The 22,236-nt window shown below is 37.9% G+C and overlaps 1 protein-coding gene across 1 annotated transcript; it reads left to right on the top strand.

Moving 5' to 3' along the window:
* The first annotated feature begins 356 nt into the window (after window positions 1-356).
* Window positions 357-21,666, top strand: mbtps1 (membrane-bound transcription factor peptidase, site 1). Its single transcript, XM_082182475.1, has 23 exons — window positions 357-516; window positions 3,286-3,807; window positions 5,148-5,405; window positions 7,950-8,168; window positions 8,276-8,386; window positions 8,516-8,625; window positions 9,271-9,387; window positions 9,566-9,633; window positions 9,730-9,832; window positions 11,617-11,768; window positions 14,527-14,688; window positions 15,021-15,165; window positions 15,291-15,479; window positions 17,329-17,501; window positions 17,666-17,781; window positions 17,900-18,056; window positions 18,836-18,960; window positions 19,083-19,160; window positions 19,284-19,424; window positions 19,545-19,676; window positions 20,442-20,568; window positions 20,699-20,829; window positions 20,947-21,666. Exons 2-23 carry the CDS (start codon window positions 3,588-3,590, stop codon window positions 21,159-21,161), a joined length of 3,249 nt encoding a protein of 1,082 aa, XP_082038601.1. The 5' UTR covers window positions 357-516; window positions 3,286-3,587; the 3' UTR covers window positions 21,162-21,666.
* The last annotated feature ends 570 nt before the right edge of the window (window positions 21,667-22,236 follow it).

Genomic DNA, 22,236 nt, shown 5'->3' with positions numbered 1-22,236 from the left:
CGACCTCACAAACACCCAATTAGACCAGGGGAAACCATCTTAAACCAGCTAAAACCTGTCAACTAACTACTTCAGGAGTGCCTTAGCTGTATTCCGCTATTTAAGCTATTAGGCTATGATCGGATTCTTCACTTCATCCTAATGTAGCTGTTTATCTCATTCAGGGTAAAACTTTTTCAGTATGGGGAAATCACTGCGTGCACCTTTAACGCTAGCTTTTGAAGCACCTTATTATAGGTATCGTAATAACCAATCAAATGGAAGCGCAAAGGTATAAACGTTTCTATTGGCTGAACGCACATCCCTCCCGAGTCGAGACGTGACGCAGCGATCGATAATTGGCTACTGGTTGTTGTGTTTAATACCAGTTTCTCACGTTACAGTCTAACAGCTTGCGCCATTAGCTTGTGTACAGTTCTAATATGTAACTTACTAAACCCAAGATACGATTTTTTTCAGACAACCTATTGTGGGAGTTAATCATTTCCTGCATCACCGTTGCACATTCCGCTAATAGTAAGTATTCATATAAGTATAATATGGGGTTGTTGGTCATGTGTGGGAACTCTTATGCTCATGCTTGGCTAAGCTAGCCGTTAGCTTGTAGCAGGATGGTTTCGAGGCCACATGCTTGTCTGATTTAGAGACAAAACATGATTTTTGAAGATTTTTTTACATGAGAGGATAGTAAATAACGGGCCATTCTGTCAAACGACTTTACGCAACTAACATTGATGTTTTGTTGGTGTTATAGCTAGCAAGACATGCTAGTGTTTTTGTCTTTAGCTAATGTGCAGTGTATTGTTGAAAGTAAAATCAATTAAATGATATTAGATCTATCCATCAGACAAAGTGTTGTGGTCAGTACAGAACCAAACCAGTCTGTCCAAATACTGACTCCTTATGTAACGTTACATTTTTTACTTCCAATTTGAACATTGCATCCAATGCAGAATGCTGTAAATGCTAAGGCTTTGTTCAAATTTCTTTTGCAGATAATCTTTTGTGTGCAAAAAAAGCAGAGCTGGTTATCACTTTGATTTCTATTTAATTCACACATATTTTGTAATTTGTTAAATGTCTAATGCTTTGGCCAAGAAAACAATGGCTTTTGCAGGCCAATGTCTTTTTCTGATGATTTTGCTGATAATAATTGGCCAGAGGCTGGAGAGAGTGACTTCTGCTCTAAACTACATGGGCAAAAGTTCAGTATTGCTTTAGTTGTTTGTTTTTAAGGAGGATCCACCCAAAATGAAAATTCTGTCATTAACTTACACAAGGGTAGACACGATGACAGCTTCAGTCACTTTCATTCTGCCTAAAACTATCTTTTGAGTTCCACTGAAGAAAGTGGTCAAACAGGATGAGTAAATGATGACAAAACTTTGGGAGGTGGGTGAATTACTTTAGCTTTTATACTAACATCCTTGATTGTGCTATTCTACAAACAGAATGAAAGTAAACATTGATTCTGTAAAGATCACATCCGTTTTACTTGTTTGCTCTGGCCACCATTAAAGTTGCGATTCCTTTTCACATTTCCTGGTGTTCTCAGAAGCTAAAGTTGGGTCAACTTTTATAGCGGTGAAAAGAAATTGGGACAAATTTATTTTGAGTTCCCAATTCCCATTTGCTTGGTCAGTTGTATTAGAAATGCTTACGCAGCAGCGCTAACTAGTTTTCTGCAATTTAATGCCAAGGAAATATAAACAGGTTTAGTGTTATAAATGTACATTGCTATTGTTAGATTTACCATGTTAATGACTGTGGAAAGGCGTCATCACAGTCTGTGATGGGCGAGGACCTGGTTCTACGCATCAACTGTTGATTTGGATTTTGAGATGTGTGTTTGAGATGGAGGCAGATAAACGCAAGCTTGTTGGGTCAGGTTTTAAAGGTGCTGTAAGCAATTTTTGAAAAACGCTGTTGAAAGTGGATCGGATTGAGCAGAGCATCACAACAAACTTTTAGCCAATCAGCATTAGGGGGCGTGTCCACACATGATGGGGGAGGAGAGAGCGAGCAAGAGGGAGATTTGAAGAAAGACTGTAGAAAGAGAGATGGCTAAGAGACATTACAAAAGAGAAAAGTTCAGAGGAATATCACTGGAAATAAAAGGATTATGATCAGGCAAGAGTTTAGGTCCTGCAATAATATTAGAAAAGCTTTCCAGTGCTGGAGAGACCTAAACGAGAAGGCCTGAAAACATACACAGGGTTTGCGTTGTTTCTGCTCCATATGTGAGTAACAATGGTTTGGAGTGTGTGCTGCTGGCAACTAACAACAAACTCTTTCTCATATATACTTTTGTGTACTGCATGTTCATTTTTTCCCGTCTTCTTTGCTTTATTTTTTAAGTATTACTTTGCTTTGCTTCTGCTATGATAAGAGACATTCTTGCATGCCTTGTTCGTGCATTTTGGGGGCGGATGAATGAAGGGAAGAGTGTGTTTGTTTGGGTCGATTTCGAATATATCCATGATTTTGAGAAATCGCATATACCGCAACTTTAAGCTGACTAAGGGTTTGGAGAAGTCCTTCATACGTCACCAGAAAGAAGTCTGTTATTTTCACTGGTCAGATTGTGACATTTTGATTTAACATTATGAGGTCAAAACATAAAAAAAAAAAATAATCATGCAGGAATGAATTGTTTACAACATCTATAACATGCATTTAATAATTTGGTGAGCTTTTTTTTTTCTTGTCATGTTGACACAAGTCAGCAGGGATGGTCTGGTCTGTAGTAAAGAACCATATGGTGTGGATATTGAGCTGCATAACAGCTCAGCCCATCTGAGTTAAGCCCACTTCTTGGCGTTCACAGCCTGGAGTCAGTGGGAAATTAAGCCTCTGGAAGGGTGCCTGTGGGTGGGGGACTGTGTTTTCAAGGAAATGTCCTTCACATAATCCTGAGGCTAACACTTTGTGGTAAATTACAAGCATCATTCTAGATGTCTTAATGCAGCACTCGAACTGCATGAGCGGCAACAGCAATCCGACTAAACCCGATGAATGTGTAGGTCTATGTTGCCGTTGGTCTGCATCTGTCAGTGCAGAGTGGCTTGGCCTTAAACAGTCTTTGGGACCACACTTGATTTTAAAATGAATGGTCCTTGTAATTTGAGTGTCTTAACACCACTGTTCAAAAGTCCCAGTTTAAAATAACTGTTTTTTCAATGTAAGCTCCTCATTAAGATGTATAATTATTGGCTAAATGTTGACCTTTTAAAATTTGTGTTTTCCAGCAACTAGCTGAACGTAACTATTGTTATTCCCTCTCAGTCTACAGGAAGAATAGAAACCCTTTGGCCATTGTGAGGAAGCCCATCACCAGATGAACACCCCTCCTGATCTGCTGTAGTTTGTTTTACACTTTCATGAAGATGGCCCCTCTCCTCCTCCTCAGGCTGCCACACTGATCACCTCCACTGGACCACAAGCACACAATGGAGAGAAAACGCAGAAAGAAATGAATACTCAAGCCATGCATTATTCAGGCTTCTCTGCATTCTGGACCTAAACTATTTCATAAACTGCAAATACCCATACACATTTGTTACCTTTGAGGACACATGTATCTTTAGATGGGTAATAACCAGAAACGGACCACAGGGACCATGATTGTACGGCTGTGCTTGCTTGTGGCTGCTTTAGGGGGTCGATTGCCTCTGGTGGGCACAGAGGAAAACAGAGGGCCGTTCTCAACTCCCTTTCATCCTCCTCTGAATGCTGATGCACTCTTGAGCTCAAACTGCTCGCAGATCCTGCTGAAACTGGACTTTTCTACCAAAGTGGTCAAGCATGGTAAGTGATTTCATTTTACACTGAATAAAACTTGACTTGTTTGTGTCTGTAACAAAACAAATAGGATTTAATTTGTCTGAGGTTTGAGATTGACCGCGAGGAGAATGCTGAATTCTTCATAGGGTGCAACATGTTCAAGACATTGTGTTTTAGGACTGTAAGTTTACACAATAATTTAGTGCTGTATTTTAGTTTTTAGTGTTGATAATGACATTTTATTGCGCTGAAAATCAGTTATCAACCGGTTTATGGACTTAAATGAGGGTTTAAAGCAGCTGTTGCACGTCTCATTGTAATTTAGGGCAGGACAAAACGTGAATGTTTCAGGTCAGACAGTGCTGGTGTAATGTACTCCACTGTGCCGCAGCTCTCTCTCAGGACTCTGTCCATTCATTGGCTGGATCGTGCCCTCTGTTCTGTGTGTTTGCTGGCGTCCGGCCCAGAGTGTTGGCAATACATTCCTAAGACTTAATCTGAGTCCAGCGTTGTTTTCAAAGGGCCGATATTTCACTACATTGGGTGTGGTGTGGATGTGGGTATACAAGACCAGAACGTAACACGTTATTTATAGTGGCCTGATTACTGCTCTCTGAATGCGGCCCTTTGTGCCATCCTCTAATGTTTAATTCATTCCCACTTCCCTCACCCAAAGCTATGAATTGTGGGATTGGCAAAAAGATTTTAATTCATTCGCACTTCCCTCATCCAAAGCTATGAATTGTGGGATTGGCAAAAAGATTTTAATTCATTCCCACTTCCCTCACCCAAAGCTATGATTTGTGGGATTGGCAAAAAGATTACTTTTGTTCTGTGTTTTAAAAGTTGATGTTGATCTGTTTGGATGAATTGTTCACAATAAGATGAATAACATGCTGACTTTAATTGTATCTTATTATTTGCATTTGTCTCTCTCTGCTGTCCTTAAAGTCACTAAGCCCTTAATGTAGTCTATGTCTGTATTTTTGTATTGCATTCCCTTATGTACTATGGGCTTTGTTCGTAGTCGTGTCAAGCATTCTGGAGGATGGCAACATTTCAAAGCATTCTGATAGCGTCTCTGTTCAGGTTTGTCAAGCAAAGAAAGAATCTGGGTGTTCCTCTATACCCGCCCTGGCCTAAAGTTTCACTCAGCAGCCGTTGTTTCTGTTAAAGGCTCTATTGTGGTTGTTAATGCAAGGTTGGAACTTGGATCCATTTGAATGATGTGTTGCCCAAATAGAGGCAGAACCAAGACGTTAAGTGAATGCGAAACCTTGCTTACGGTGCAAGGTTTTCTCAGTAAATGCATGTGCATTATTCTGATTTTGCAATACCTTTTATTCTCTCCCTGTCTCTTCTAGAGTACATAGTTGCATTTAACGGATACTTCACAGCCAAAGCACGCAGTGATTTCATCAGCAGCGCCCTGCGAGATGTGGATGCGGTGAACTGGCGCATCGTAAGGAGGGACAATCCTGCTAGCGATTACCCCAGTGACTTTGAGGTGGTGGAGATCCGGCAGGACACCCGCAGCAGCCTGCTCACCCTGCAGGACCACCCCTATATCAAACGAGTGACGCCTCAGCGCATGGTCCTCCGCAGCCTCAAAATGACTGACTGTAAGTTGTACTGTACCTTTATAACACTGACATTCAGAACATAGGCATAATACTGCTATCTATCATACCTTTACTAAAATGCAGTACTAGTACACGGTATTATATTGTACTGCTGTGTTTCCCAACCCTGTTCTTGGAGGCACACCAACACTACACATTTTCCAACTCTTCCTAATCAATCACACCTGAATCAGCTTGTTATTAGAGACTCCAGCCATGAAAATAGCCTTAGATGCTGACATGGCATTAAATAAAACAATCTATCTATCTATTAGAGACTCAAAGACCAGAAATATATGGGTCAGATAATCCAAAATGTGCACTGTTGGTGTGCCTCCAGGAGCATGGTTGGGAAGCACTGCTGTACTGTATAAGTCACACTTGAACCCTGCAGTGCTGTGCACTATCACAGAGGTTACATGCAATTTGTTCTTTCCCAGCTCTCTGGGGTGAATGCAGGGAGGAAAGTCATCAGCAGGGGGTGAACCGAATAGGAAGTGTTTATTTACTGCATGGGGTTGAGGAAATGGCTTTCAGAAGTGTTTGAGGTGGAAGAATGTTCTGTCTTTGAGCACTGAGTTCTCCACCATTAGAATAAAAAAAGAAATCACTTCCTCTGCTGTCAATCTGTAAATCTGCTGTCAGTGTTTAGACACTCTGGGAGAGTGATTACAGTTTACTAGCACCGCTCCTGCGTAATAACATTGTGACAGTCTTCCTTTACCAACATCCTAAACAAGCTGCACGGCTTCTGTTTAATGCTTATGTTTACTGCAAGATTTTGCAGCATCAACTCCCCCCAAAAAAAACATTTAAATGTACACTACCGTTAAAAGTTTATGGTCAGTAAGATTTTTTTTTTTTGGAAAGAAATGAAAAACCATTATTCTGCCAAGATGCATTCAATTGATCAAAAGTGGGATAAAATAAATAAATAATTCATCCTGAAAAATATTAAGCAGTTGATGGTAATGATTCTTGAGCACCAAATCAGCATATTCAAATGATTTCTGAAGGATCATGTGACACTGAAGACTGGAGTAATGGCTGACATGACAACTTAAATATATTTTTGCCGACAGCACCATTCTGAATTAACACTCAAGGAGCTGCTTATCAGTCGGCACTCGGCACCCCTAAATGCTAGCATATCTCACTCTCCCACTACAGAGTATACATAGTACAGCTTTGAGGCACTTTGGTTTCAGTAATAAGAACAAAAATACATCATTAGCTGCTATTAGCTGGGTCTGTTTCTCTAAGAATAACCCCTGGTCACGGTTTGAGAGCATATATGCAAGTAATTATCATTTAAATGGTGTCTGGGTCAGCTCTACAGGAGCACGAGTGGGGGATTGAGATGTAATATAATTACAGTATATGCACTAGTCTCGTCTGTATAGCTCTAGGGGGAATTAATGAGCAGTAATCAGCCAGAGAGGAAGACTGACATGCCAGGGCTGGTCAAAGTGGCTGGCTCTGCAACTCAGCCACGCTTAAACGCCTACGATTCCTTTCCAGCCGCTTCCACCTGCACTTTACAAGAGTTTTGTTTTACTCTTTAAACCTTTATGAGGACACTTTTACATAGAACAGTTAAGGTGATCACTGGTATTATTACTCTGCTCCATTTGAATATTCCTGAAAGCACAGGCTACTCATCTCTGGTCTCGCCGGAAATTATTCACATGGCCAATAAAAATGCTTATGAAGGTGTAGATGTTGATGCTGTGTGCTTAAGTTGGTGTTAGACAAATCTAGAATCTGATACTGTGCAAGCTGCGTTGATATTTACCTCCAATTACAGGGTTTAACAATATGGATAGCCTAATGACTTGAGATAAGTGTGAGAGGGTTTCAGGCTAGAACTGAAGATAGAACTGTCACTTTTGGCCCGTTGTTGAATTTAGCCGATTTAAAATGTCACCATGGTTAAATTATCTAGCTAGTCTTAGAAGCAGTTACAATGGGTTGAAAATTATTGACAAATTATTCTATACTATCTTTAAAAACCTCAGATTGTTAATTTTAATGATTTAAAGACATAATGAAAATTATGAAAACTAAATGTGAAATGAAAAATTAGGAAAAGTCTAATACAAATATTTCCTTATGACATATGTTGCTAAACATTTATATTATATTTATAAAATATTAGCAGGGGTGATAAAAAGCTGAATTTCTAAAATTGTTGAGCCCTGATATTTTTTTGTGAGGTTTGAAGTATTCATGATAATCACATTTTTGGAGTTCTTTGGAGATTGTGTCTTCAGGGAGGGCATACAATTGCTATTGAGTTATGAGAAATAAATGTGTGCACTTATAAAGTATTAAATGGAGAATGGCCTGAAAGAGTGACAAATTGAAATCATTCAAGAGATTTGAAGTGAGTAGGACATAATGGCATATTCTATGGGATGGCAGAAATGCCAGTAGAGGTTCTTCTATACCATTTATATTGTATATCCATGGCACAAATCAAACATTCAAATGGGATGAGGTATAATTTATTGAGAATAATTTCTCATTCCTTTTCTCTTTCAGCGGGCACTGATGGGGCGTCCTCCTGCAATGACACACGCTGGGTGCAGAAGTGGCAGTCTTGGCAGTCATCAAGGCCGCTTAGGAGGACCAGTCTGTCTCTGGGCTCTGGATTCTGGCATGCCACAGGAAGACACTCCAGTCGCCGTCTCCTACGGGCCATTCCGAGACATGTCGCCCAGATACTGCAAGCAGATGTGCTCTGGCAGATGGGACACACCGGTATGTGTGAGAGAATGTGAATATGCGTTACCGTAACTAATGTTCTACTATTGAAGATCAGGTTTGCGCTAAAGCCTGCGTTTCTGTTTCTGTGTGTTCGTATACAGGCTCTGGGGTGAAGGTAGCGGTATTTGACACTGGGTTGAGTGAGAAGCACCCTCACTTTAAGAATGTTAAAGAAAGAACCAATTGGACCAATGAGAAAACACTGGATGATGGTAAGACGAATTCTCAGTGTATGTCATTAAACAAGTTTAAACATGTTTAATCAGTCATATTTTATTATTGAGTGAACTTGAATGAATCAACCCAGATTAAACTTTTTCTGTCTCATATTCTTTCTTCAGGGTTGGGTCATGGTACCTTTGTGGCTGGGGTTATCGCCAGCATGAGAGAGTGCCAGGGCTTCGCTCCTGATTCTGAGCTTCATATCTTCAGAGTTTTTACTAATAACCAGGTAACTACACACATAACCATTTCCCTATATGCAACCACTTTCACATGTCATTAATGAAAGTAATTAATAATATTATCCAGCAAAAAATGCATTAAATTGATCGAAAGTGAAGACAATGTAATAAAAGTTTTCTATTTCAAATAAATGCTGTTTTTTAAACATTCTATTCATCAAAGAATCCCCCCCAAAAAAAAAAGAAGCACAACCATGATTTCTACAAATATGAAGCAGTTTTCACTATTGATGGTAATAAAAAAGAGCACAGAATCAGCATATTAGAATGATTTCTGAAGGATCATGTGACACTGAAGACTGGAGTAATGATGCTGAAAATTCAGCTTTGCCATCACAGGAATAAATCACATTTTTAAATATATTAACATAGAAAAAGTTTTTTTTAAATTGCAATAATATTTCAAAATATTACTCTTTTTATCAAATAAATGCTGCCTTGGTAAGTGTAAGAGACTTCTTTCAAAAACATTTATTATTGTTTATGGATGTATTATGTTTTAAGCTATATCGCCCAGTTCTATAACGGACATCAGTTTTTAATTTCAATTTTTTATAATGTATTTAAGAAAATTTTACATGCCGCCTCATATGCTTCCTCCTATATGTTTTTCTTAATTTTTCTCTTCTTAGGTGTCCTACACCTCCTGGTTTTTAGATGCCTTTAACTATGCCATCCTGAAGAAGATAGATGTCTTAAATCTCAGTATAGGGGGACCAGACTTTATGGACCATCCATTTGTTGATAAGGTTTGGGCAGATTTAATTAAACTGACATTCAGCAGATGCTTTTATTCAAAGCGACCCACAAATGCGCAACATGTCAAACAATTTGTCACAAGTGTATTTTTTGCCGGTACATTAAATATGGTTTATGTACTCTGCAGTGTAGTCCTCTAATAAAAGCATAACTTGTCTGTTTAACAAGGTTTGGGAGCTCACAGCCAACAAGGTGATTATGGTCTCTGCTATTGGCAATGATGGCCCTCTCTACGGGTAAGTGGAGTAGATCTAGGACAAATTATTTTAGATTTGGCTATTAGTCCCAACATATCTATAGATTTTTTATTTAATTTTTTATGTTTCTTCCAGAACTCTGAACAATCCAGCAGATCAGATGGATGTTATTGGTGTTGGAGGGATTGATTTTGAGGACAACATTGCCAGGTTCTCATCCCGAGGCATGACAACATGGGTGCGTTCCTTCTTTGGCTGACGTCTCATTACTGCTTTTTTCCCTGTGCAGCTGCATGAAGAGGCCAGTGAGAACATGTCTGTGCTTTCTGATCTGACCTAAAATAGGCAGGCAGACAGACACCTCCTGCTAGACAAAGCTGGAGATTCCTGGACTTCTCTCCTTTAGGAAGGAGAGTAAATTGAAGAGATTTACGTAGTCTTAAAAAATCCTGTTACACTTTTTGAAGTGGTTCAGAGAATTATGCCTTTGTAGATTTACAATATAGACATAAATGAATGCCCTTGATGTTAATAAGATATTTAAAATAAAAACTGAATCCCCTGCTGTAGGACTAGGTGATATAGCTAAAAACATAGAAAATAAAAATGAGATTTGGCTATAAATAGTCCAGTTAAAATTAAATGGAGTGTTTTCACAGTATTTATTAATTAACACGAAGATGAATATCTAATAAATTTTATTATTTAGATATACATTATAACAAGTGGCAATATTTACCTAAATATATGAAATGGTTTTAGTAAAAATATATTTGGAAAATGTCATGCAAGGACTTCATTGATTCATTATAAACTGGTTTTACAAATTAAGTTTAAATCTCTCAAGTTGTGAGACAAGGAATGTTGTCTAATTAGAAAGTAGTCTATTAACATGTCTTTAGAAAAGGTTGAATAAATAAATGCATTTAAAAACATTGTATTGTTTTTAGTGCTGGGCAAAGATTAATCGCGTTTAAAGTTATATGCATGTATTTATTTAAGAAATATTTGCATGTATATACTGTATATATTTATACATAATTTATATTATATATAAATATAAATAATTTATATATAAATAAAAAAAACAACTTAAATATATACATGCATATGTGTGTATTTATATATACAAAATAATTATACACAGTACACACACATATATTATGCAAACACAAACTTTTATTTTGGATGCGATTAATCGCGATTAATCTTTGCCCAGCACTAATTGTTTTATTTGATCATAACGACACGTTCAAACCCCACAAAATCAGCAAGTCAGGCTAGTAAGAGTGATCTCCCAATGTGGGGTTTAAAGGAACACGCCGACTTTTTGGGACTTTAGCTTATTCACTGTATCCCCAGATTTAGATAAGTCCATACTTACCCTTTTCATATACGTGCGTGCCGTAACTCTGTCTGACGCACCCACCGCTAGCCTAGCTTAGCACAAAGACTGGAGGTAAACGTCTCCAGCTAGAATACTGCTCCCAATAAGTGACAAAATAACGGCAACATTTTCCTATTTACATGTTGTGATTTGTATAGATACAGCGTGTACAAATAACAAGGTCACATGAGACACAGCCATCTTCTAACTGTATACATTCTGGGAACTATATTCTCAGAAGGCAAAGCACTGCTACTTGGGTGGAGTGATTTACTCCAACTCTGAGCGAACTCTCTGCTCTTCACCACGGGGCTTCTCAGGTGCTGCGAGCAAATCACTCCGCCCAAATAGCAGTGCTTCGCCTTCTGAGAATATAGTTCCCAGTATGTATACGGTTAGAAGATGGCTGTGTCTCATACGGTGAATAAACTAAAGTCCCAAAAAGTTGGCGTGTTCCTTTAACACATCACTGGAGCCATGTAAATAAGTACACGTTTCTGGCCATGTGTGTCTGTAGAATTTTGACTCTGTCTCCACTCAGCCACATGTACTGCTCTTCTCACTCATCACAATATCTGTCAGTCTGTCTTGTCAGCTCAATTGACTCATTGCTTCCTGTGCTATCTGTTGATCAGGAGCTGCCAGGTGGCTATGGCAGGGTGAAGCCTGACATTGTGACGTATGGCTCTGGTGTGCGTGGTTCAGGATTGAAGGAGGGCTGTCGTTCTCTCTCTGGCACTAGTGTTGCATCACCTGTAGTGGCTGGAGCTGTCACACTGCTGGCCAGGTGAGACACAGTTGAACAAAATCTGTATGAAACTAAAATATTGTGCGTTAATATTCACAAACTCACTATCGAGTCTACTGTTCTTTTTTTTTTTTTGACCATACATATCTTTTGATTAGACACCACCACCTACAGTGCATTTAAACTGTTTATATCTCACTCCACTGTTCTAAAGTTTGGTTCAAAAAGATTTTTAAGAAATTGTTTTGAAAGAAGGAACTTATGCCCACTAAAATAACTGTTTTCTATTTTAATATATTTGACTTATTCCTGTGTTTTTTCAGCATTATTACTCCTGTCTTCACTGTCACACGATCCTTCAGAAATCATTCTAATATGCTAATTTGGTGCTCAAGAAAATGTATTATTATCAGTGTTGAAAACGGTTATGCTGCTTAATATTTATGTGGAAACTGCAAATTTTTTTATCAGGATTCTTTGAGTAGAATGTCTAACAGAACAGCATTTATTTGTAACATTATAAATGTTTACGGACACTTTTGATCAATTTAATGCATCCTTGTCAAAAAAATATACATTTCTTAAATAATAAAAATTTGACTTTAAACCTTTGATCAATAGTGTATGTATACTCAACACCTAAACTAGCGGCAGGGCTGGACTGGGACAAAAAATCGGCCCGGGCATTTTGGCCCAGACCGGCCCACTATATGATCATAAACACCACCCATCTTTGCACGCCCTTAATTATATGCATACCAACTCCTATTCCTTAAAACCACTAATGCCGTGAGTATAGGAACGAGTGAGAGTTAACAGATGAAATAAGTAAAAATTGTTGAACTATACTTCACATTGGTGAATCCTAAAACAAGCTATAATCTGCATTGGCATAGCAATACAAGTGTTTCTTACAATATTTTTGGTAAAACTGTGGTGGGTGGACCTCAGTCCTTCTAGGGGGGTTCTGGGGCATGCCCCCCCGTGAGAAAATTTTGTGCATTTTAATGTTAAATTCATCAATCTGGTGCACTTTGAGAGTTCAAAATTAAAAGCTCCAACCCATATTCAGTGTGCAAATTAAACAAAGAAAAATTCAAACCTCTTTTAGTTACAGCGTCTATTTACATTACACCTACTACATAATAATAGTTATAATATTAATCCAATGACAGTAATAGCCATATTTTGTAAAACAAATGCACTCAAAAATAAAGGAAACTTTCATAATTAGTTTTGTACCAATTTCTATACTTGAAAGAGATAAGCACATGATCTTTTATTCTGACGGAAACTGCATCAAGCTTTTATTTTGGCGGAAAACATGGTTTACAAACGCCTCTCATTAAATGTCTAGTGGTAATCGTCATCTATGCAGATGTGGAAATAATCTGTAACTGGGTTATGGGTTCCTACACTCATGACATAGCCTTAAGTGTTTTGAAAGTAGTTCTGCTTACCGCGGACTCTACACTTTCTCATCTCTCTCCTGATCCTCCTCACTATCATCATCTGCCACAGGAGCTGACGAAGGAGCTGATGAAGGGCAGAAAACATATATTTTGACACATTTTACAGTGTCTGCTTTAAGGGCCTGGTTCTATTTTTTCACGCTATTTCTCTGCACAATCCTTGCGTTTCTTCTCCATCTCGCAGACTATTTTGATACATACAACTGACACTGCTGCACGCTCGCTCACTCGTTTAAAGTTGTGATTGGGCCAGCCCAGTGTTAATCAAGAAAAGAACCAATGGGCCGCTGATCTACGTGTTTCATGGGCTGGTCTTTGAGAAGAAAAAAACTAACACTGACTTTTTTGGACCAATGCATTACACCGGCACAAACCCAGCGCCGCCAATTAAGCAAAACAAAACCAAACGAATGGGCCGCCGATGTACACATTTTTTTTTTTTTTAAATCTGAGATGAGATGTATCGGCCCAAAAAGCACGTCGGCCCACCGGGAAAATGCCCGGTATGCCCAATGGCTAGTCCAGCCCTGACTAGCGGTATCCAATTTTAGGCCTTGAGATATACTCAACAAAACAGCATTCTCTTTCTCTATATCAGGTGTAGACATGTTTTATATCAATTTTCATCAGCGATTCAAAATAGGGTTTCATCATAAGACCTATATTTGCTGCTTTATCAGGGCGCAGATAGTGATTGATAGTGGGCTCACCTGTACTTTGTACATTTATTGCTATAAACACACTGCTCTTTGAAACATGATATGAAGTAGAGCTAAATAAATTGGTTCTCTAAACCTATGGTTTTCTTCAGAATTGTTTTTGTTACTGTGGCCTTATGGGGAAAAAATGCATTTGCAAATAATAAAAAAATACAGCCCGCAAACTAAGAAAAACAAGAAACAAATTAATTGACAGAATCAATCTCATTTTCTTCTGAGAATTGAATGACATCCTCTTTCTTTTGCTTTATAGACCTTATGTAGCCCCGCCCCTTTTCAGCGCTGCACTCGTTGTCTTTTGTCTTCCGGTCTGTACTTTCACAGCGATCGTACTTATTTATGAATGAACAGCTCGTTTTAAAATCTTCCCAGTCTACTGACATTTGTTAAGACATCTGCTTTAAACATATAATATATAGCTCTCATTTGTATTAGTCTCTTATTGGTACTTGACCCCATCCACCTCTTTGCTTTATGGCCTCTGAGTGACCATGTGTTTCTTTTAAGTCTGTTTTCCAGTCTTCAGCCTGCACTGAAATTATATTCCATCAAGAATTCCTTCATCCATTTAACAGAAACTTGTTTATTTGTCTTTTGTCTTTCCAGCACTGTGCTGAACAGAGACTTGGTGAACCCGGCCAGTATGAAGCAGGCCCTGATAGCCTCAGCACGCAGGTTGCCAGGTGTCAACATGTTTGAGCAGGGCCATGGCAAACTTGATTTACTCAGAGCCTACCAGATTCTTAACAGCTACAAGCCACAAGCCAGGCATGTCTCTCGCACACGCACAAATATTGTGTTCTTCTCTTTGCTTTTACATTTATGTATTTAGCATGTATTTACTTTTTATCCAAAGCAAATTACAAGAGGGAAGTATCTTTCTCTAGCTTTCTGCTCACATAGAATGCTCAGTTTTTTATTCATGTATGCTAAATTGGTCCATTTAAAATGTAGCCAGCGTCTCCATCGCACCCTCATTCGGATTTAATTACATTCCAGCCTTTTTATAGAGTAGATTTGACCTGGTTCATTATCTTGCACTGGCTCTCAGGAAGGTCATCATCCTCTAATGAATTTCTGATGGTGTTTTTATTCTTTAGCCTGAGCCCGAGCTACATAGATCTGACCGAGTGCCCTTACATGTGGCCCTACTGCTCACAGCCCATTTACTACGGTAGCATGCCGACAATTGTCAACGTGACCATTCTTAATGGTATGGGTGTGACTGGAAGGATTGTGGACAAGGTAGGGAATAATAAAGAGACTGACTGCAATTCAGTGTAAACTGATATGTTGTTTCATACGTTGAGTTTTAACTTCAAATATTATTGTCCCCCTTGAAAAATAACAGTTATGTTTGATGTTCACAGCCCATCTGGCAGCCCTACCTTCCTCAGAATGGTGATTTTGTAGATGTGGCAGTATCTTACTCACCTGTGCTCTGGCCCTGGGCCGGTTACCTGGCTGTTTCCATATCTGTGGCCAAGAAAGCTGCATCATGGGAAGGCGTCGCTCAGGGTCATGTCATGGTTACAGTGGCCTCGCCGGCAGAGAATGACGTGAGTATCAGTACTGTCGCTGAGATCTCCGATAAACTAGTACAATATGCTATTTTTATTTTATTTGAAAGTGAGTTAAATTAATTGTATTACTTTATGAACATTTGGGTACTTTACACTTGTAAGTGTAAAAAATTCCCCCCATTGGAATTTTCTGTCATTTATGACAAAGCTTCTCTGCCATTGACAGAACTTTCCGGCAATCCATGTTTTCACTGGTAGGGGGCGCTATTATTCATCGTCTGAAATAGTACAGAATCTCTGGATCCAAAAACAAGCAAAGAAGCAGAAACAAGCGATAGAAGGATTGCTGAGGCACATGTAAACTAACGCAACCATCAAATATTAAAATTAACATGAAGAGATTTGGGACTGTGCAGCTTTGGGGGTGTTGATGGAAGCAATTTACTCAATCTATGTTTTGATCATTGTTCTGAATTAGGGCTTTGACTCCGAACTTCGTTATTCGAATATAATTCGAATATTTAAAAAAAATAATGATATTCGAACGAATATTAGGCATCCTTTAATATTCGAACCTGTTATGGGCATTATTTTTCATAAATATGTTTGCTTGTAAACGTTGTTTTCAATTCAGATTCCGAGGCTTTTTCACGCCTGGTGAAGTTCTGAATCGCGAGCTCATTAACAAGGCTATTATTGGTCATCTGGGCTCCGGTAGGTGACGTTAGCCTCCTGGTTAGCGCCTATTTTGTATACCAAAACAATGGCCGCGCCAACGCCTACAACAACCACGCCTGACGAGGAGTTCGAAATCTACACTCCTGACAATTTGAAAAGCAACGTGTGGCGCTACTTTGGGTTACCAAAGAAACAGGGAAAAATCACGAGTAAGGACAAAGTCGTGACAGTGTGTTTTTCTTCTGAAAACATCATTGCCTGCCTATTGACATTGACTGATACACTGCCCTCTGGTGGACAGAACATATACAACTTAAGTTTGATACCAATATAGGTCTTACTGTAGGTATTTTAATAGTCAAAATATGATTAATAAATATTCGAATATATTCGAATATTAATAATAAACAAACGAACTTCGAATATGATTTTTAGGCAAAAGTCAAAGCCCTATTCTGAATCTGATCCCGCCAGTCTTTGACAAAACCCCCCCCCCCGCAATTTTCAGAAAATTGTTCAAAATGTTGCTTTTTTATGAAATAAACCACATTCAAGTGTTGGAAGAATGCATGAAACTAGAATACTTTTTTTTTTTTTTTTTTTTTTTAAAGCTCTGTCCGATATATTGCATGTTCAGATATTCATGCAACAAAATATTCTGGGGGCCATGACATTTTTGTGAAAATGATAAATGCAGCGAGCGCTGGCAACATAAAAAAAAACGCTGGCGAGGAAAGAGTTGAGACCCGTTCACACCAAGGGCAACAACTATAATGATAAAGATATAGTCCAAAAAATATAGAATATAGAAATATAGAAGAATAGCTTCAGTCCACACCTCAATCAATGATAACAGAGGCACAGAGAAATGATATTGGTAGAATTACTTTCAGAACAATTTTTTCCAGCTGATGAACGATGAAAACATTGACAGCCAATCAGAATCCATCCTGCTTTAAAGAGCTCAAGCATTTAAAGCTTCAGATGACAGAACTGCAGCCCGCACTTAGAACAAACAGAACAATATCGTCTGCTGGTGTGGACTTGAATATAGTTATCTTTATAGTTCTAGTTCTTGGTGTGAAGGAGCCAAAATGAAAGATTTTCAGAAAACTTCTAAGAAGCCTGAAAGCCTTCTAAAGGCCCGAAGTAGTGTAAATCGAGATCATGACCTGCTGTGATCTGTTTTCCATGTGTTTGCATCCAGTCAGCAATAGGTGGCGAAATGACCTCCACAGTGAAGCTACCAGTGAAGGTAAAGATTGTCCCCACTCCTCCGCGTAGTAAAAGGGTTCTGTGGGATCAGTACCACAACTTGCGCTACCCGCCTGGCTACTTCCCCCGAGACAACCTGCGCATGAAGAACGATCCACTTGACTGGTGAGCCTCAAACACCAAAAATGATCCACATTCAATCAGTTGTTAGAAAAGACCTTGCATTGTGGAAACGAATCTGTAGAGGGTAGCATTTCATAGCTGGTCTCTATAGTACCATTATTCACTTATGATGGTGTAGATTACATGGGTTTTCTCTTGTTTTGCAGGAATGGTGATCATATTCACACTAACTTTAGAGACATGTATCAGCACCTTCGCAGCAATGGCTACTTTGTTGAGGTCTTGGGTGCACCAATAACATGCTTTGATGCCAGTCAGTATGGTAGGTGTTCATTCAGTATAAAAAATTCTGTCTTGAAGATTAATTGTTTTGTGGAATAAGTAGTGATGGAATAAGGACTGCTTAAATCAACTGTCACCCCTGTCGGTGTGTTTTTTAGGGACCTTGATGATGGTGGACAGCGAGGAAGAATATTTTCCAGAGGAGATTTCCAAGTTGAGAAGAGACATAGATAATGGCCTGTCTCTCATTATCTTCAGTGACTGGTACAACACATCAGTCATGAGAAAAGTCAAGTTCTATGATGAGAACACCAGGTACAGAGTGCATCAAGGCACAGTAGTCTTGAAATCTTTGAAATATATTATTCATCAGTCCACTGTATTGCATGTATCTCTGGGTAGAATGTTCAGTGGGGTCCAATAGTCTGATGCCGCTACCGAAAATGCTTCCGCTTTCTTATATTTATTTTATTTCTTCTATAATGAAAAATAGTAAATAAAATGAATTTCATATTTCGTTAATTTATTTGATAAATTATTTATTTATTTTATAATAGATAATATTTATAATAATTATAAATTAAATTCATTAATGTTTTTCTTGGTCATAGATGTTTCTTTAATATTATAACTTTTTTCTTATTGCTATAATCCTGAAACCTAATTTAAAATGTATGTGAAGTCTCTAGGTATAAATAAAAAAATTATCATATTTCAGTGTGTTCTAAAACTGAATATGGCAAAAATATATATAGCTCATGCTAACTAGCTCATGTCAAGACTGCCTTGCTAATTACTTGATTAATTGTGATTTCACCTGATATTTTTATTTCAGCAATGTGTTTGTCTAATTTTCCAATTACTTTGTTTTACCTGTCCTAATTTAAATTAAAGTGTGCTTCCCATTAGGGTATTGGAGTGCCCTAATTCGTAACTAATTTTATTTGGGGGGGATTGAAATTGTGTGGTTTCTATTATTGGATCCGACAAATAATTTTTAAATGGGGCTCTTAGTAAAGTGTCCAGTTCAGGGCAAACATGTTTTTATCAAATAAAGGCAACTTTTGAAATGTGCATTACACATTAATTCACAGGCAATGGTGGATGCCGGACACAGGGGGCGCTAACGTGCCAGCTTTGAATGAGCTGATCTCAGTGTGGGGTATGGCCTTCAGCGACGGTCTGTATGAGGGAGACTTCACAATGGCAGATCATGACAGTAAGATGATATAACATTGCATAGATTTCGGTTAAATACACAATATTGAGTAGATTATTGAAATCAAATTTAGGAAAACATGACTCCATTAAAACAATGTATCCTGTCTTGTCGCTTTTCAGTGTATTATGCCTCAGGGTGCAGCATCGCTCGCTTTCCTGAGGATGGGATTGTCATTGCTCAGACCTTAAAAGATCAAGGTACACAGATCACCTGCTGTGATCATACATCTCACATCACTGCTGTATCCATGGAGACCAGCTAAAAGCTCCCTCGTTTACTTAATCATCTTGTTATTGTTATCCATGTACTCAAATTTCTAGGTCTAGAAGTCTTGAAACAAGAGACGGCAGTGGTGGAAAATGTGCCTGTGCTTGGACTGTACCAAACACCCTCTGAGGGGGGAGGTCGCATAGCGCTCTATGGAGACTCCAACTGCATTGATGACAGTCATAGACAGAAAGGTAATGGACATTTTTATATATATATATAGCTCGCATTTTGTGCAAACAAGTCTGTCAGATTCACTATACATTTTCAGACTTGTTCATTTAATTTGCATGTGTTTGGGATCTCCTATTTAGACTGTTTTTGGCTGCTGGACGCTCTGCTGCAGTACACTTCATATAGCATGACTCCGCCCAGCCTCACACACTCTAAAAACAGAGTGGTTCCCCCTACAGGCACAGACAGGCCATTACCACAGAGATTGGAAGGTGATTTATTTTCTATTTTCTTATAATTCATTATTTTTTATTCATTATATAATTATAAAAAAAAAAAAAAATATATATATATATATATATATATATATATATATATATATATATATATATATATATATATATATATACACATTTTTACTGCTATGTTTTTAATTCATTTGTTATTTAATTATTTATTATTTTAATCTATCTATTTTTAGTTTACTTATTTATGTATTTAATTCATTTTTATGTATTTATTTTTTATTTGTTTATTTATTTTTTGTTAATTCATAATTTTTATGCATTAATTCACTTTTTTTATTAGTCATAAAATGTTATTAAATTTCACTTAAGTTTATTAGTAATTGTTTCGCTTTTTTATTTAAAATGTATTTTTAATTGATTGTTTTAAATAATTTCTATTTATTTTTTGGTAATTTATGCATTTAATTAATCATTTTTATTCATAAAGTAATTTTTCTCATTTGTTTTTAAAATAATTCATTTTATTTATTTATTTATTTTTAATCGTTTTAAATCATTTCTATAATTTGTATTTAATTCATTTGTGTATAATTCATTATTTGTATACATTTTTCTTATTTAAATAAATTTATTGTTTTTGTTTTAAGTCATTTATGATTTATTTTTTGTCAATTCATTTATGCATTTAATAATATTAATTTTTTTTCTAATTCATTATTATTTATATTTTAATTCATTGTTTTGATCAATTGAACATCATCATTATTGTTATTATCATTATTTTGGCAGGTAATCACCTCTACCGTTACTCCAAAGTACTGGAGGCTCATCTGGGTGACCCCAAGCCTCGTCCTCTCCCTGCATGCCCTCATCTGTCTTGGGCTAAACCCCAGCCACTTAATGAGACTGCTCCCAGGTCAGTACACATGAGACTGGTGCCATTCTCAGTGCAAAAACAGATCTCAATCTGGATGCGTTGTATTTTAATATCCACATCTGACTAGATTTGTTGACTTTTTTTTTTTTTTTTTTTTTTTTTTTTTTAGCAATCTGTGGAAGCACCAGAAACTACTGTCAGTGGACATGGACAAGGTTGTTTTGCCTAATGTAAGGCCATATCGGCCTCAGGTTCGACCCCTATCCCCTGGAGAAAGTGGAGCCTGGGACATACCCGGAGGTGAGGACGGAGTATTTGCTGTGTGTTTAGAAGATAGTCAACTAGATATCACCCGCAAAATGGCCTTTAACATTCAGACAATGCATTGCAGTAATCCATATCTGTGTGTTTCCTCAGGAATAATGCCTGGCCGCTATAATCAAGAGGTGGGCCAGACCATCCCGATGTTTGCATTTCTTGGTGCCATGGTTGTGCTTTCCTTCTTTGTGGTGCAGTTGACCAAGGCCAAGAGCAAACCCAAGCGCAGAAAGCCCAGAGTGAAACGGCCACTTTACCTTCAACAACAACAGCAACAACAAACCCCTCACTCAGTCAAAAACCCCAGCGTATGATTGGCCACATGCCACATCTGGACAAACTAATAAGGAACAGTCTTCCCTGTGGTGTGTGTGAGGCCGTAACCCAGTGATAATGAGATTGTGGACTCTGAAAGGCTGTGTCTGTACATTCTTGAGATGAACCAGCCACCTGCGCCCAGATAAGGGCCTTGCTTGGACATCAGTGTTCCCTCTCCTGTTTTTATTCAACACATGCCTTTCAATTCAGTGACCAAATAGAGGAATGTTTCCGTTTTTAATTTATTGATGATAATTGACTATTGACCCTTGCTTTGTATGTCAAATTGGACAACCAAAACCAGCCATTCAGTTTTTTTTGATCAACATATTGGACTTTTCCACATGTCCTCTTTTTTGTATTCTGTCCGACTGTGTTTTTTTTTATAAAACGGTTGTGTGCTTGCATCTTTTGTAAATAGCCATCATGATTTTACTTTTGTTGGTGTTGAATTATCAGTGTTTTAAATATATCTTATCCGATATAAAGCAAGCAAACCTGCCTCTGTCTTTGTAATAGATCTTAGATGACAGTCTTTATATAAGGTTTAGAATGGAAAAGAACAAGAACAGTCTTCATCTTGTTTTTTTCATGGGATGATTCAGGTAAACTGTCAGGAGCATATGTGCCTATGGAACGGTTCTGTTTACTTTTGCTACTTTCGATGATGGATGAACCTATTTGTTCTTTGTTTGCATAAGATACATGTGCATAAGATAGATGAAGCTGTCACGGTTTGATTGTGTGGCCCGCTAGTTTGCCTCAATGCTCTGCTCACAAGTAAAATATCACTTCAGGACTTTCTTTTGGAGGAGAGCCATATTTAACTTGGTCTATCTTTTTGCAGTGATCTTCATTACATCAAACACAAGCATATACATGCTGCTGTATATCTGTCAAAACATGTTACAAAACCTTTTATTAGATTATAATTAAATGCACATTATATATTTTAAACGCATTTAAAAATGTAATGTATTCCTGTGATGTCAAAGCTGAATTTTCAGCATCATTACTCCAGTCTTCAGTGTCACATGATCCTTCAGAAATCATTCTAATATGCTGATTTGG

The sequence above is a fragment of the Leuciscus leuciscus genome (assembly GCF_965113295.1).
Source record: "Leuciscus leuciscus genome assembly, chromosome: 10".
Lineage (NCBI taxonomy): Eukaryota > Metazoa > Chordata > Actinopteri > Cypriniformes > Leuciscidae > Leuciscus > Leuciscus leuciscus.
Note: the sequence above shows the minus strand (reverse complement) of the source record. Positions and strands in the feature narration are given on the sequence as shown.